Genomic DNA, 18,112 nt, shown 5'->3' on the forward strand with positions numbered 1-18,112 from the left:
TAAATTTTCTACTTCCATGTTCATGAACTCTGAAATTTCTTTATCTGATCATTATTTTTTACCATTCTATCTTCTACTCTGTCTTTTAACCAACCCTGTTTTTATCCTCTCTGTGACTTCCAATACCTTTGCCGTCTTAGTCTTCCCAGGCTATCAGCCCTACATTGGCTATTTCTCTGTTAGCCACTTTGACCCCTTGGTAAACCATTTCACTTCTACACTATTCTCTGTCCCTTATCTTATTGTTGATCATGCCACAGCCTCTTACCACTCTTTGGCCACCATCCATTGTCTTTGTTCCTATTCTTGTGCTGCTACATGAAGAAATAAGAAAAATATATTGACAGGACCTACTGCAGAATTATGTTACAATAATTTCAACTGGGCCCTCACCTCAGCAAGGCATTTCTTTTATATCTCCCTAATTCATTCACTGTCTCACTCACTGTAGCAGCTTTTCTAGACCTTTTTATCCCTTCTCAAGCCTCTCATGGTTTTCCTTTCCCCTACTTTCTCAGCTGACAACTTTGCCTCATGTTTCACTGAAAACAACTTGTCATTCAGCAAGAATTTTTCTTCTCTCCTTTTCATCTCACATCACTCAGGTGCCTTTCATCTATTATTTCTTCCTTCAGACCTGTTTCACATGAAGAGGTGGCTCTTTTCCTTTCAAGGACAAATGCTACTTTTTTTTTTCCCAATACTACTTTATATGCATACTTGATCCTAGTCTATTCTACCCCTGTTCTTTCACTTATCTTTAATCTATTTCTTTCTACTGGCTTCTTTCCTGATGCCTGCAGACATTCCCTGTGTCCTAAAAAACCCCTTGATTCATTTATCCTCACTGGCTATCTCTATTTAGTAAATAAATTCCTTGAGAAAGCTGTTTATAATTGGTGCCTCCACTACCCCATGTCCAATCTGTTGCCAAGACCTGTTGATTTCCCCTTTGTAACTTCTCTTAAATATGCCCCCTTCTCTCCTGGGCCACTGCTGCTTCTCTGATGCAGGTCCTCATTTCCTCATGCCTAAACTATTTCAGTGCCTACAGGCTTCGCCTGCCTCGAATCTCTCTCTACTCCAATCCATCCTCTATTCACAGCCACCAAAGAAATTTTCCTAAAGCACAGGTCTGACCATGTCACCTCACAACTCAAACTCCTGGGGTTTCCTGTCACTTTCAGGATCAGATAGAAAACCCTCTGTTTGGCATTCAAAATCCTTCATAGCCTACCCCCCTTCTACCTTTCCAGTCTTCTTACACCTTACTTCCTGCCACATACTTTTCAATCTAGTGACATTGGCCTCCTGGCTGTTCCCGCAAACAAGACACTCCATCTCTTAGCTCTGGGCATTTTGACTCCCCTGCCCCCTCTACCTGGAATGCTCTCCTCCTCTTCTCTAGTTTCCTTTAATTCCTAACTAAAACCCCACCTTCCACAGGAAGCCTTCTAGCCCTCTTAATTCTAGTGCTATTTTCCTGTTTATCCTGTATATAGCTTGCTTTGCCTAGATTTGTTTGCATGTTGTCTCCCCCACTATATTGTAAGCTCCTCAAGGACAGGGGGTTGCCTTTTTCTTCTTTTTGTGTCCCTGACATTTAGCACAGTGCCTAGTATATAAGTATTTATTGACTAACTCCACTTCCTTTCCTCTCATTCTCTTCTCAACTGTGTGCAGTCTGGTTTCCAGTGTCATCATTTAACTGAAACTGCTCCTTCCAGAATTACTAATCTTGGCTTAATTGCCAAATCAAATGACCTTTTCTCAATCCTCATCCTTCTTGATTTCTTTGTAACCTTTGACACTGTCAGTCACTCTCTTGATAGTCTTTTCTCTTTAGGCTTTTGTGAGCCTGCCCTCTCCTAACTATCTGACCATTCCTTCCCAGGCTTCTTTGCTGGATCTTCATCTAGGTCATGTCTGTTAATCGTGAGTATCCAATAGGGCTCTGTCTTGGGCCCTCTTCTTTTACCTCTATTATACATCTTTTACCTGGAGATCTGGTCAGTTCCCATGGGTTCAATTATCATCACTATGCTGATGATTCTCAGATCTATCCAGCCCCAGTGTTTCTCCTAACCTTCAGTTTTGCATCTCCATCTGCCTATTAATATCTTGAACTACATTCCATAGATATCTTAAAATCAACCTGTTCAGAACTGAACTCGTTATCTTTATCCCCCAAAACCTTCCCTTTTCTTAACGTTCCTATTATTGTGTAGGACCCTACCATCTAGGCTTAAAAACTAGGTGTCATTCTTAAGTCCTCACTTTTCCTCATCCTTGATATATCCATTCTTTTGCCAAGTCCTGTCCATTCTACCTTCAGAACATCTCAGTTCTAGCCCTTCTACCTGGTACAGGCCCTCATTTCCTCACACTTGGACGTTATTTCTCCCTACTCTATTCCCTCTGCCTCTCAACGACCAAAGTTTTCTTATAGCCCACGTCACTCCCCTATTCAGTAAACTCCAGTGGCTTTCTGTTGCCTCCAGGATCAAATATAAAATCCTGTTTGGCTTTTAAAGGCCTTCATAAACTGGCTCGTTCCTTTCTGGTCTTCTTATACCTTATTCCCCTCTATGCTTTTCCAGGTAGCTGGTGGCTTAGTGGATTCTAGAGCACTGACTGGGCTCGGTATTAGGAAGACCTGAATTCAAATATGACTGAAACACTGTTACTCTAACTTCTGTTTGCCTCAGTTTCCTCAACTGTAAAATAGAGATACTATCTCTCAGGGTTTTTGTGAGGATCAAATGAAATAATATGATAATATAGTAGGAGCTTATTCCCCCCTCAGACTCCCGAGGACCATAGGATCCAGTGACTCTTCTCTCCTTGTTCCTTGTAGAAGATATTCCTCTGACTCAATTTTATTTTCTTTCTGCCACATTTTATTTTTTAAAAATATTTTATTTTCCCTCCAGTTACATGTAAAGATAATTTTTAACATTCATTTAAAAAAATTTTGAATTCCAAATTTTGTGCCTACCTTCCTCACCTCTTTACTCCCTAAGATGTAAGCAGTTTGATATAGGTTATATGTGTGCAATGGTGCAAAACATATTTCCATATTAGTCATGTTGTAAAAAGACACAGACCAAAAGAAAAAAAAAATAAAGTAAAAAGTAGTATGCTTCTATCTGCATTCACACTCCATCAGTTCTTTCTCTGGATGAGGATAGTATGACGAATCCTTTGGAATTGTCTTGCATCACTGTCTTGCTGAGAATAGCTAAGTCATTCACAGTTAATCACCATACACTATTGCTATTACTTTGCACAATGTTCTCTTGCTTCTGCCCGCATCACTTTGCATCAGTTCATATAAGTCTTTCCAGGTTTTTCTAGAAAGCATCCTGCTCATCATTTCTTAGTATTCCATTACAGTTATGTATACCACGGTTTGTTCAACCTTCTCTGATTGATGGGCATCCCCTCAATTTTTACTTCTTTGCCACCACAAAAAGAATTGCGATAAATATTTTTGTACATGTGGGTCCTTTTCCATTTAGTTTTTTTTTTTTTATCTCTTTGGGATACAGACCTAGTAGTGGTATTGTTGGATACAGTTTAATAGCCTTTGGGGCATAGTTCCAGATTGCTCTCCAGAATGGTTAAATCTGTTCACAACTCTACCATCAGTGCATTAGTATCCATTTTCCCACATCCCCTCCAACATTTTTTCTTTTTTTTTTTCTTTTCTGTCATATTAGCTAATCTGATAGGTGTGAGGTGGTACCTCAGAGTTGTTTTAATTTGCATTTCTCTAATCAATATTGATTTAGAGCATTTTTTCATATAACTATTTAGCTTTGATTTCTTCATGTGAGAACTACCTGTTCATGTCCATTGAGCATTCATCAATTGGGGAATGACTTGTATTCTTATAAATTTGGCTCAATTCTCAATATATTTGAGAAATGTGGTCTTTATTAGAGACATTTGCTGTAAAAATTATTTCCCAGCTTTCTGCTTTCCTTCTGATTTTGGTTGCATTGATTATATTTGTGCAAAAGCTTTTTAATTTGATATAATCAAAATTATCCATTTTGAATTTTATAATACTCTATCCCTTGTTTAGTCATAAATTCTTCCCTTCTTCATAGATCTGACAGGTAAACTATTCTTTGCTCTTCTGATTTGCTTATGGTATCACCCTTTATATCTAAATCATGTACTCATTTTTACTGTATCCTGGTATATGGTATGAGATGTTGGTCTATACGTAGTTTCTACCATACAGTTTTCCAGTTTTCCCAGCAGTTTTTGTCCGATAGTGAGTTCTTGTCCCAAAAGTCTTTGGGTTTATCAAACATTAGATTGCTGTGGTCATTTACTACTGTATCTTCTATACCTAATCTATTCTACTGATCCACCACTCCATTTCTTAGCCAGTACCAGATAGTTTTGATGATTACTAGTTTATAATACAGTTTGAGATCAGGTACTGCTAGGCCACCTTCCTTTACATTTTCTTTTCATTAATTTCCTAGATATTCTTGACCTTTTGTTCTTCCAGAAAAATTTCATTATTTTTTTCTAGCTCTATAAAGCACTTTTTTTTGGTAGTTTGATTGGTATGGCACTGAATAATTAATTTAGGTAAAATTGTCATTTTTATTGTATTTTATTGGCTCTTAGCCTACCTGTGAGCAGTTGATATTTTTCCAGTTGTTTAGATCTGACTTTAGAAACAGAGCCAAGATGGCCAAGTAAAGGCAGGGACTTGCCTGAGGTGTCCCCCAAATCCCTCCAAAATACCTTTAAAAATGACTAAACAAATTCTATTATCTGCAGAACCCACAAAAAGATGGAGTGAAACAAATATCTGGCCCAAGACAACTTGAAAGGTCAGTGGGAAAGGCCTGTAGCACCAGCATGAGAGAGGAATGCAATCCAGCACAGGCTGCTCCTACACAGACTGGCCCCCAACAGATTAGGAGCAGGCCTGGGGCAACTGAGTCACTGGCAGCAGTGGCAGTGACAGCAGCTGCTTCCTGAGCTCTTTGCACAGACTACTAGTAAGGGGATCAAACATCTAGTCAGAAGGAGATTACAGGGATCTTTTTGCTAGCACTGAGATAGGACTCTTTTGCTTTACTCATACTCGGATCCAGGTCAAAGCCCTGGGTGGCGGTCCCAGGATGAGGAAGAGCACTAGCACAGCAGAGCTTGCAGCCACAGTGGAAGGGGGAACCTCATGACAGTTCCAGGGCAGTAAAGAGTGCTTGTGGTTACTCACAGACCAGAGCACACACCAGAAGAGTAAAACACCTGTCCTTAGAGCATACTGCCTTGGAAGAACTGAAAACTTTCAGATCCCTGTTAAGTGTCTCTGAAAACAGCTGCACGAAACCCCTGAATCTTGGGACACTTTGCCCTCCACCCTGGAAGCAGAGACCTACTTTAACAAAGAGTTAAAAGTCAAGTAATGGGCTGGGAAAATGAGTAAACAGGGGGGTGGGGAGGTTTCCGGGGAGGAACTCCCTAGTTAGAGGAGGAGGCTGTAAGAGTAAAGCTGAGCCAGTGGCAGTTTGAGAAGGTCACTGAGGTATAAGTGAAAAGTTGCAGTTTGCTCTCTATAGAAGTTCCCTAGCTGATGAAATCCTAGATCTTTCATGTAGTTGTATATTATGTCATTGTAATAGGGAATTTTATAGTGAAGAGTTATAATCTTAAACATGTTTAATATGCCTTTTAAATTCACAAGGCTTAAATGAACAATAAGAGAAGCACACCTAGAAAAAAATCCAGTTGATTTCACTAGTGCACTATCAACATACAGAAAATAATTTTTGAAAAGAGTTAATGACAGACACAGTGTAATAAGCATATTTGGAGAAAGATAAATAGTAGTCAGTGAATATACTTTTTAAAAAGTTCACACTGACTTCTCACAACAGTAGATCATAAGTAATTGTTAACATTTGTATAGCACTTTAAAGTTTGCAAAGCATTTTACATATATTGTCCCATTTGATCTTCACAGAAATCCTGTATGGTATGTCTCATTATTCCCATTTTACAGATGAGAAAAGAGATCATATTGACTTGCCTAGGGGTCACACAACTAGTAATTTATCTGATGCAGCATTTGAACTCTCCTGACTTTGAGTCTAGCACTTTATATCCATTATACTGCTTAGCAGCCTCAATCCAAATTTGAATGTAAGCCTTTTGTTATTTTTTAGAGGCAGAAATTTTACAGTTTATATTTGCAGACAACACAATAAAATTAGAAAATGTAATAAAAACACGACACAAAAGGCAACTGTGTTAACAAAAATCAATGTATTAAACATTTGGCCCCAAGAAAAAAATATCTGAAAGATACTTGGAAGACTGAAATGAATCTCTGATTTCCTTGATGTATAAGTTTTCTCCAGTGATACAGATCCTAACCCTTCAGTGCTTGCTCATTCTGTTCAATTCTTGTCTATGCCCTCCTATATTTTCCACAAGAAGTCCATCCAGTATCTTTTTTATTCATATATTTATTGGGCTTATTTTACTTTGGTTCATCCTCATAGTTCCTTGTTTGTAATTTGTGCAGCCTACCAAGTTTTTCTCCCTGGAATGTTGCTGCCTTCTGGGTGATTTTTATATCCATATAATAATACAGGAAGAAGATAGCTGTTAAAAATGAAGGCTTTATTTCAGAGAGAGGGTTGAGATCATTAAAAGAATGAGATTCCCAAAGGTAATGCACACTCTTTTCCCTTTGTTCAGTTCTCTTCAGTCCTGAATCCTTGTTCATTTGCAATGTCTGTTCAGTGCCATTTCTACTACCTCCTCCATAGGCACATCTATGACTGTGTTGTTGAGAGTACAATGGTAATAGTTTCATTGTCCTTAATGGTGAAAAGTGTTGTTAAAAGAAATTCTTGAAGACATTTTCTATTTTTTGTCTGCTTCTCTTCTTTCTTCAGTTTTTAACCATAAATACTAGTGGGATGACTATGCTTAGTTGGATCTCTTGCCAAGCTTTCTTTAATTTGCTTTTACCCTTCATTACTTCTTTTACTTTATGAGGTCTTAGTTTCAGAATTATCAACTGTTTTTTCCTGCAAGATTTTACAAATACATTTCTATTCTGAATGGAAGTTTTTGTTAACTTCCGTATGTGTTTTTTGGCTAGTAAATCAAGTATTTGCTATTTTTATGTTGTTACAGTTTTGTTTTTTGTTTTTTTTACGGGGAGGGGGAAGGCAGGGCAATTGAGGTTAAGTGACTTATCCAAGACCACACAGCTAGTAAATGTATCAAGTGTCTGAGGCTGGATTTGAACTGAGGTCCTCCTGACTCCAGGGTGGGTGCTCTACTCATTATGCTACCTAGCTGCCCCTGTTGTTACATTTTTATGTTATTATGGTGATCGGTTTTTATTATGGCATTATGATACTACTTTATTGTAGGTGTTGCCCTTTTCTTTGTCCATATCCCACTTGTCAGCACCAATAACTTAAAAAATTAGATTGTTAGTGTTGTATAAAGATAATGACAATATAGTGAAACACATAGGATATTGGCCAAAATTTCTTGATATGAATACTTAATAAGAAAATAAGAGAGCAAGTAAATGATTTAAATCTGTACCTAAATGCCACCAGTGGCTGTGGCAATATGGCCAGAGATGGCCAAATGCCACAGAGAGTGAAAAGAAAACACAAAACAGGGCCCAGGTGGGAGAGTAAAGAATGGTTCCATTTATTAATCTGAGGGACAGGGTTTATATACCCTTTTAGGCAAGCAGAATCAACAAATCCCTTGCAAGGCATTTGCATAATGCATGACTTCCTCTTGCCTTTGTTCCCCTTTTGCTGTAAACAATATTGTGTTAATAGCCCACCTGTGGTATTTTGCACATGTGTGCCATGGGGGTTTAGGAGAGAGCATGCTGGGAGGCTTGAAGAGCCTTCATCCTGAGCAGCACATGTATACTGAGATGGGGATGGAGAGCCCGGGTGAGGAGTTATCAGCCCAAGGGCAAGAACAGGCCTCTGGCCTGTATCTTATCCCAGAATGGACTTTATCAGAGCTGGCCCTCTACACCTAAAGACATTAGTCAGTTGATTTACTTTATTGTAGTAGGTAGTATTGTCCTTTTCTTTTTCCATATCCCTTTTTTTTTTAGAATCAATAACTGAAAAAAAATAGATCGGCTAGAATTGTATAAAAATATTTATAACATATCAAAAGCCATGGGATATTGGCAGAGTGATTACCAGAGGCACATTTATTGATATGAATGCTTATATTAATGAGAAAATAAGAGAACAATTAAATGATTTAAATGTATACCTAAAGACATTAGAGAAGAAAAAAAATTTTAAATCAAAGAGAAGTAGTCAATTGGAAATAGACCAAATGGCCGGAATTCATGAAATGGAATTTGAAAAATGTGTGAACTAACAAAATTGAGATCTTGGTTTGGGGAAATTAAATGAACTCATTAGTAAACTTAAATCAAGGAAGAGAATCTTTAGAGGAGAGAATGAGGGAATAGGTAAAAGGGGGACATAGAAAGGTGTTTAGATTAATGGGAATGGGAGGATAGGGAAGGGATCCCTGGAGGGGGGAAGGCAAGTAATAGGAGGGCAAGGTATGGAGTAGAAGTAAAGTAGAGGAGACAGGAGGGATTGGACACAAGATATGTACAAACATAAAAACAAAGATCAGGGGTAGAGTATGTTTGGGAAAGTGTATATCTATGTATGAATGTATAAGTGTATGTATACATCTGTATGTGTGTATATATCGAGACACATATCTAAACTATATTGTAGCCTTCTGGGGTTTGAGGGAGGGGAAAAAAGAACAATGTTAAAAAGTGCACAGCAGAGAACAAAAGAAAACACAAGGAAGCAAAGAAAGGATGGACAATTCTTGACACAAGGTGTATTATTTGTCATACAGGCTTTCTTGAGGTGAAAATTTATTGTTACATATTTTGAATCCTCTCTTATGTTCTATTATGCACATGACATTTTTTCCTTTCTTTGTATTTAAGTTTCAATATTTAAATTTATGATATGTTTCTGTTTCTTTATTCTGTTTTTGTGTTCTGGTACAATAAAAAAAAATGGCCCAAATAAGAAATGAAATAGGAGATATGACAATGATTGAAAATAAGACATCTATAGAGTATGACTGACCTTTTGCTAATAAAGTCCCTTCTAGTACTATCTAAATCCTGTGATCTTAAATTGGTGAATTTAAGGGAAAGGAATGGATATTTATGGAAATATAAAATGACCAAAATTGATGATTTGTTGTTATTGAGTTGTTTTCAGTTGTGTCTGACTCTTTGTGAACCATTTGGGGTTTTCTTGGCAAAGATACGGGAGTGGTTTGCATTTTCTTCTCCAGCTCATTTTACAGATAAGGAAACCGAGGCAAAAAAGGTTATGTGACTTGCCCAGGTACATAGCTAATAAATGTCTGACACTGGATTTGAACTCAGTAAGATGAGTCTTCCTGACTCCAGGCCTGGCACTCTATCCTCTGTACCACCTAGCTACTTCAAGATTAATTTAGTGGGGCTTAATTTAAATTAGAGGAAATAAGGCAAATCCTTAATGGCAGAATTTCACAGTTAGGGTCCTCAATTACATAGTTTAAAATTTGTATATAATGGAAAAAGTCATTAAATGCTAATCATATGTCAGGAATGGTGCTAAGCACTTAGGATGCAAGTAGAAAAATGAAACAGCCTTTACTCCCAAGGAGCTTACTTTCTAATTAAGGGAGATAATACATTGGGAACAGGGCATATGGAAAGGCCTAGTGGTCATTGCAGACCGCAGTGGTTGTGAAAGGAGTGGTGGATTCTTATGTCATGTGGATGTAGTTTTAGGGAGAAGGGTAGTTAAGCAAGCTATAGTTAGAAGTGTGGCCAGTATTTGGACTATATAGAGATAGATTCATCCATTTATTGGTTAAGCACTGAATTATATTACATGTGTACATAATCAGTAGATAGACTATGTATTTCATTGGTATCCTCAGTGTTAAGATATCCAGAGGAAGGCAACCAGAATGTTGGTTGGATCCCTGGAGGATGATTTCCAGGAAGATTTGAACTAGAGACAAATAGGATGAAAAGCCTTATAATATTTTCCATTGGAGGTAATAATGCACATCACTGAGGCCTCAGATTTGTCAGAATTATTAGTATATACACAGATTCATCAGTATATAGATAGTCATCAACTTAAAAATAAGGAGTCTTGGGGCAGCTAGGCAGCGCAGTGAGTAGAGCACCGGCCCTGGAGTCAGGAGGACCTGAGTTCAAGTTCGGCCTCAGACGCTTGACACTCTTCCTAGCAGTGCGACCTTGGGCAAGTCACTTAACTCCAATTGCCCTGCCTTCCCCCCTCCAAAAAAACAGAAGTTAGGAATCTTCCATGAGCTTGTACGTTGTTTAAAGATGAGTATGAAATTGCCTCCCAAAAACCATTTTATAAATGGTGGTTATATCTCATTATAGGCTATATAGTGAAGAGGTGGATTGACCTTGTATAATGACTAGGTAGGGATAATATTGGGAATAGGAAGGTGAAGACATAGAGATGGAGATGAAGAGGATGAGGATGATGATGATGATGATGATGATGATGATGATGATGATGATAATGATAGAAGTGGGTCTGGTTCTAGAGGATTTCTTTGCTTCTTTTCTTCTCTTTTTCATTTCCCATTGGCAAAGAGTCTGACAGCCACAAGCAGCCTGCATGAGAAGTTTGCATTATTGCTTCAATCAAGATTCTACCTTTAGAAAGCCAAGGTTGATTTATTTATCAGTAATACTACCTATTTCTTTAAGCTTCCTCTTAAGTCTTTAGTTTTCTATTGTAGTCTGGTAACATTTTTCAGAGTTGAGTACATTTTAAAAAATTTTGTGTTTTACTTTCGACTACAAATGGAATGCCTTTTCTTAGTTGTAGGCTACTTAATCTTGTGGCTTGGAAACTCATTCACATTGATCTTTCTTGTATTTTTCCCTTTTGAAATCTTGGCATGCAACTCAGGAAATTATTTTTTTTGTATTGGTTTTATGATTTTGTCCTAAAAGCATGTATGTTTTGATCCTACCCTTTATAAAATTACAATTAAGGCTAAAATATCTATATTTTTTGTTTTCTGTTTTTTTTGTTTTAGGTGCAGAATGTGGAATAAATGGAGATGTCGAAAAACATCTAGAAATGGGCAAGAAATTATTGGCAGCTGGACAACTAGCAGATGCCTTATCTCAGTTTCATGCTGCAGTAGGTTTGTATCTGAAAGCAGTCAAGAGTCCTATTGGGGCCCTAATAGGAGGGGACTTCTCAATTACCTAATACTACTGATTATTTGAAGTTTTAGACTTCACTTTGAAGTTGTTCAGAATAATGGTCTTTGACAACATAGTACCTTGTGTAGTATCTTGGATGTATGTTTTAGGCCCTCTTAAAGGTTTGATTAGATTCAAGCTACTATAATTAATAAAATTGGTTAATGAATGCAAAAGTATTTATTAAATAATTTGCCAAACAGAATGCGAAATGCTGGGCATATGAACAGAAAAGGCAAATCAGTACCTATTCTCAGGGAGCTCACAATGAATCTCAGGAGACAACATCTAAATGAGAAGGCTTGGAAATCCTAAGGGCTTCACAAGTTGGGCAGATGTCAAGGCTCAGGGGTCCTCAGGAAGGGTAGAGGAGGAAGAGCAGAAGGTAATGCCTACACTACCTTAGGCTGTAGTGACAGAGTAGATGGTCAGGTCTGCTACTCTTCCATTTGACTGGACAGAAAAGAGTTGAAAACTGTTTTCTATAAGCCATCTGAACAATCAGACAGCCTGCATGAGTGCTTGGCAGCCTGGGAACAGGTTTAAGGGGATAGGAAGGGTGCCTTTAGTGGTGGTGGTGGTGGGATCATTCTAGCACTAGATAAGCTCTGTAGAGCCTGGGGGAGGGTCATTTTCTTTAAAACATTTTTGTATTGATATATTTTGTCTTTATAAAACCTTTATTTCCAGACATGTCCTATCCATTTCCCAACCCAGTGAGCCATAACTTTTAACAAAGAAAAAGAGAGAAAAAAGTAATTCAGTAAAACTAACCAACATTATTACCTGAGTCTGACATCATATTCTGTGTTCCACACTCATAGCTCCTCACCTCTGCAAGGAAGGGAAGGAAATACAGGTTCACAAGTTCAACATCATCATCAAGTTTTTCTTCCGCCCTCACACCCAATGGACATTTAGGATTATAGTTCTAGAGCTGGATGGGACCTCAGAGTTCTTCTAGTACAGATGAGAAAATTGAGGCTTATAAAGGTTTAAGTGACTTGCCCAAGTTTACACAGGTAGTGTCAGAGGCAGAATTTTAACCCAGTTCCTCTGATCCCAGGCAAGCAGTCCTCTTTCCCTATCTTTCTGCTTCCCTCAGTTGCTAAGTCTTGTCAGTTCTGTCTTGACAATGTATTCACGTCTGTTTGCTTCTCTACACTCAGCTGACCATCACTATAGTTCAGATCCTCATTGTTTCTTTCTTGGACTATTGCAAAAGCCTCCTAATTGGACTCCTGATAGCGGGTTCTACCTTTTTCAGTCCATCTGCCTCTACTCAGTGGTGAGAATAATTTTCCTAAAGCATGTCTTAACATGTCACCCCAGCTCAATATCTTTTACTTGATCTCTGTTTGTCTGTCATTTAACGGCCAAGTTGAAGAATTTGTATTTTAGATTGAATCCGTTAAGCATATGTTTAACTGCCATGTACAAGGAACAAACAAAAATGAAACAGCCCCTGCCCTAAAAGAACTTTAATTCTTTGTTGTTTGTTAATATGTTTTTACCTGATACAAAACATTGAAGTCTGAATTTCCACATACTCATATCAAGTCCTTTAGTAGTTCTGTTACAGAATTTCTTTTTTTTAGTGCATCTTTATAAATGTAAAGTCCTTTCCATGTCTCCCTAGTCTACTTTTGCTGACTTTATTTCATATTTTTCCTATTCTTTGCTTTCTACACCACAACTAAATTGGGTTTCTTTTTATTGGCATTCACATCCTATTTCTTTGTGTACAGTGTCTTTCATGTTTGCAATGCACTTTCTTTTTACTTATTCCCTTGAGAGAGAAGAGGATAGCAGAGAATGGGAGAGAAAAGTGGAGACTTTCCCCTATTCCACTTTCTACTGAGAAATGTTCTGGTATTGATGGAAACTAGGTGGGAAATGGCATGCCCTCTCCCATTCAAAAAGCTCCAAGATACCAGTTTTTAACTTCATTGTTTCCAAAGATAACAGGGAGTTGAAAAGTTGTTCTTTTACTACATGGCCTGTTAATCGGTTTACTTTGGTTTCTTGGTACATTGATGGTGAATTTTATGCTTAAGAACTGCTTTGGTCCCTAATACATGATTAGCTCAGAAGTTTCAGTTGAGATGGCCTTTTAAAAAAAGTATCAGGTAAAATATTAAATGAACTGAACAACAGATGTAATAATAAGTACAAGTTCACAGCTCTACCATAATAGATTATTATTTCTTTACAACCTCTCAAATCTGGAAATTAATTTTGAATTATGCAAAAAAAATGACTAAAATGTTCATACCCTTTGTTCCGGAGGATTCCAGTGTTAGTTACATACTTCAGGGAGGTCATTGACAAAAAAAAAACCCTCCAAAATGTTTATAGCAACACTTTTTGTGATAGAAAAGAAGTGGAAACAAAACAGATGTCCATTTATTAGGGCATGACTAAACAAATTGTAGTACATAAATGCTGTGGAATATTACTATATTATAAGAAATGATGATTGTGATAAATACAGAGAAGTGTATCTGAATTGATAAAAGACATAACTAAAAACTGATAAAAATTGAAATAAGAGCCAGGAAAACAGTTTATATGATGACTGCAGTAATATTAAATGGGAAGAACGATGACCACAAAACAATTAAACTGAGAGTCGTGAAATTTTAAAGAGCACATTAGGCCTAAAGAGAAGATACCTCATTGCAGTTCTTTTGCTGTGGCGGGGTTCCCAGGGGTATGGAACATTGCATAGAGCAGGACTGTCCAGCTGTAGGTTTTTATTGAAACAATAGACAGTATATTTGGATTTGCCATTTTGGTGAGAGCTCTGCAGTAGCTCGCCTTCTGTTACTAAAGCATTGATGTAAATTTCTATGCTTGTAGGCGGGCTGCATAAATCACACTGCCTGCTGCGTGCAGCCTGCTGGCAGTATTTTGGACAGCCCTGGCATATGGCATCAGATTTTTTTTTTAATATGTTGGTTGGTTTCGCAGAATCTTTTTTCTTCCTTTTAAAAAAATCTTTGTTATAAGGGGTGGCTATCTGAGAGGGGAAAAAATGGAAGCTCTAAGGGCAATACAGGTGATGTGAAAATAAGATACTGATGGTCTGTTGAAAAAAAAGTTAGATGATGCTGCAAATCAATAAAAACTGGGCTTCTGAACCACTTATAAGATCTTAAGAATTATAGTGTCAAGTTTTGTCAATTGTTTATAATTAAGTAGAGTAATGAAGTAGTGTATATTTCAAAGGGTAAAGCTGAGTTGTAGTTTTTGAGAACTGGTTATTAGCCATATTGATTCAGGTTGTAGTTCAGCGTTTGTGCAGAAACAGCAAAGGGCAGTTTCTTTGAAAAGTTAAGATAAATAGTAGTTACTGACATTTACATAGCTCTTTAAGTTTAGCAAATTGATTTAGTAATAACTCATTTGTATAGCTTTTTAGGTTTTCAAAATTACTTTATTCACAGCAGTCCTGTGAGGTAGGTAGCACAAGGATCATAGATTTAGAGCTAGAAGAGACTTTAGAGGCATCAAATTCAACTCTCTTATTTTACAGTTCGAAACTGAGGCCCAGGGAGGTTAAGTGACTAACTGTATTACTACCTGAGTCACCTTGAGTGTCAGAGGTGTGCTTTGGACAGATCCTCTGACCTCAGAGCCAGGGCTTTTCCCACCAAACCATACTGTGATAGTCCTTCTGTATTTATCTGAACACTTCTAAAATATTACATTGGGTGCTGAGTTCCATATTTTAGCTGGCTGGCATTCAGAAGAGGGTGATCAGAATGTGGAGGAGCTTCAAGCTCGTATCATGGGAGGATGAATACACATAGTCAGCCTGGAAGAGAAGAGATTTAGGAGGATAGTGATGGGTTTCTGAAGTATTTGAAATTTGTCATGGGAAAGAAAGATTAGATTTGTTTTGCCATGGCCCCAGAAAGAGGAGCAATGAGTGGAAGTTGCAGAGAGGCAGATTTTGCTATAACGAAAAATTTCCTAATAATTAGAGTTACCCAAAATTAAAATGGGCTGCTCCAGTAGGCAGTGGGGTTCTCCCTTACTAGAGCTCTTTAATCAAAGGGTGACCAATTACTTGTCAAGCATGTTGTCTAGGAGATTCTTGTTCAGGTACCTTGTAGAATGGATAACATCAAAGATCCCTTGACATTCAGAAGGGATTCAGATACTGGGGTTCTGTTTTTTTTTAAACTCCCAAATATATTCCCACCCCCCTTTTTGCTGGCGCTTCCTGTCTTGATTAGAAATTGATGTTGAAATTGGTAACATAGCATTTAGCAACTACAAATAGTTCATTTTGATTATAGAGTTTAAGTTGGTGTTTTGGGTTTTTTTGTGGGGGGGGCAGCTTTTCCTCCACTTAATTTCATACTCCCACCACACCACCACAATAATGACTTCTTAATTTAAACTAAAAACCATTAGGGGTTCTGGAAAGGGGTGTGTGTGTGTGTGTGTGTGTGTACGTACGTACATACGTACATACTGGGGGGAGGGGAAACAGTGTCAGCCTGAGGTGTTGGGGGGGATGGGGAGGAGACAAGTCATCGGATGGTCTTGACAGGGCTCTTGAAGTTGCTGGCTGCCTGAAGCTGCAGTTGATAGGCCATAGGGTGGATCTTGAAGCCATACAGCCTGGGCACAAATTGGTTGGCAGGCCATTTGGGCCTGTACTCAGGATGCACCATGAAGAGCATGTGAGGAAAGCCAGTGCCAAAGTAAGCACCATCTGTGTGGTGGTGCCTGGATGACTTGGGGTGTAAACATCCATGCACTTGGGGCAGTATGGCTTCACCATGGCCTCACCTGGTATGTCTGACAGTCCAGTGGGCAACATGGGCTGGTTTTCACAATATACATGGGGACAATAGCCAAAGTCTTCCTGCTGGTATTTTTCCAACATCTGGGAGATGCCACGGTTTGTGAGGATGTAGTGGGCATGAATCAGTCCATATAGCATCTCGGCTACCTGCTCAATCAGGTCACTCTGGTGGGGGTTGTTGTCTACCTTCTCATCAGGTTCCAAGTCGAGGATCATGTCTAGTGCCTGCCTATAGTGGGGCACCTGTTCGTTGAGCCCGGTGAGGTTGAACTTGTCTTGGACATAGTCTTCATCCACCTCACAGAAGAATTCATTGCCGTGAAGCCCACAGAACCACGAGATGTATGATACTTCCTCTGAGCTACTCATCTTTACGTCAGCTACTGGTCCCAGAGGGAGAGGAAGAAGTTGCTCCCAGGGGCGGCGGCGGCAGCTGCAAAGCCGCACAGCGAAGGCCGCGGCCCAAGTTGGTGTTTTGTATGGACTTTGTGTCCTCTCAGCAGTTTCCTTTTGTGAAAATGTACTCTTTGGGTATGGGTACATTTTAGGATAACACTTTTAACCAGAAAAGTTTGTCTTAAATATTACCATATAAATAATTTTCATGACTTTGTGGGTACAAATATCTAAAATGGTTTGATTTTTACAATTTTTGTGCTTACAAACTTTTGTACTTTTGTATATGTGTAGTTCCAGATTAGGCCTCTCAAAATGGAAAATGAATGATTGGAAAACATTTTTTGATCTTTGATTTGATCTTTAATCTATGATTTAGGCAAGCAATAGGTGTCAGCTTTGAAAGAGTCTTAAGAAACAGCAGCATCTGTCATTGATGAAATAGTCAAACATAACATGCTTAATCAAGGTGCATTATTAGTAAAAACTGTAATACAGGTGTGGAGACCTAGAATTGAATAGGCACCAACCCTGGGATGGATGGATGTGTGTGTGTGTGTGTGTGTGTGTGTGTGTGTGTGTGTGTGTGTGTGTAGTATTAATATGATCAAAAATCTTCCCCACCCATTCAGTAAACCTCAGGTAGGCCTAGGTGGGAAAGCTTGATTACATCTTTGTTTGTAAGTAGGCCTAAAGCCTTTATTTAGTAGGTGCTAAGCCCATGTGGGCATGAAGCCCTCAGGACCCTAGGAGGAGTTGCTAAGACTAGAGCCAAAGACATGTGCACTGAGTTCTGCTCACTCATGAATTCAGCCAGTCAGAGACCTGAGTTCTAGCCAATCAGATGCTGGCTAGGACTCTATAAAAAAGAGGAGCAGAATTGAAGGGGAGCAGAACTGAGAGGAAGACATTGAGGCAGCGGACATCCAGGGCGCTGAAGAGCGGTCATAGAGAGAACCAGCGTTGGCAGAGCTGAAGAAAGTGCTGAGCTGAGAGTTAGGATTTGCAAGTGATTGTTTACCGGAAGGGAAGGCTCTAGCAGGGGGGAAGGTTACAGGATGACTTGGTTCCTTGCTATAATACTGTTACAATTTCCTTGTTACCACATTGAGGTGAGCTTACTGGTTTTGGAATATAATTGCTACTATATCGAATTGGGGGTATTGGTTCTTGGATTTCATTCTCTGGAGTCTAAATAAACGTTATACTTCCTCCGCCTTCTACCTAGAGAGTTTTTCATACTTTGCCATTCCGAACCATTCAGGCGTGTTCATGGTCATCCTAGAGGTCATGAATCTTGCCTTACTGATGGTGTGTGTGTGTGTGTGTGTGTGTGTGTGTGTGTGTGTGTGTGTGTGTAGTTACATTGAAGCAAGAATGAAGGAACATTTAATACTTTACATTTACTTAATACTTTTGGAATTGAGACAGAGAGAGGTTAAGATACTTAACACGCTCTCACAGCTAGTTAGTTGATAATGAAGCTGCGTTCTTTTGATTGTTAGCTCAGAATTCCTAACATCATACCTTTTGCAGAAGAATGCCTTTGAAAT

At 38.6% G+C, this 18,112-nt stretch overlaps 1 protein-coding gene and 1 pseudogene across 1 annotated transcript in view; one reads left to right on the forward strand and one right to left on the reverse strand.

The window, feature by feature from the left end:
• The window catches only part of DNAJC3 (DnaJ heat shock protein family (Hsp40) member C3), a 92,677-nt gene that overhangs the window by 13,634 nt on the left and 60,931 nt on the right, over window positions 1–18,112 (forward strand). The window contains exon 2 of the mRNA XM_036753655.1: window positions 11,170–11,280. Within this exon, the coding sequence (XP_036609550.1) occupies window positions 11,170–11,280 (111 nt within the window). The remainder of the gene's footprint in view (window positions 1–11,169; window positions 11,281–18,112) is intronic.
• LOC118845655 lies at window positions 15,886–16,557 on the reverse strand (annotated as a pseudogene).

Source organism: Trichosurus vulpecula, chromosome 4 (assembly GCF_011100635.1).
Source record: "Trichosurus vulpecula isolate mTriVul1 chromosome 4, mTriVul1.pri, whole genome shotgun sequence".
In the NCBI taxonomy this organism is placed as follows: domain Eukaryota; kingdom Metazoa; phylum Chordata; class Mammalia; order Diprotodontia; family Phalangeridae; genus Trichosurus; species Trichosurus vulpecula.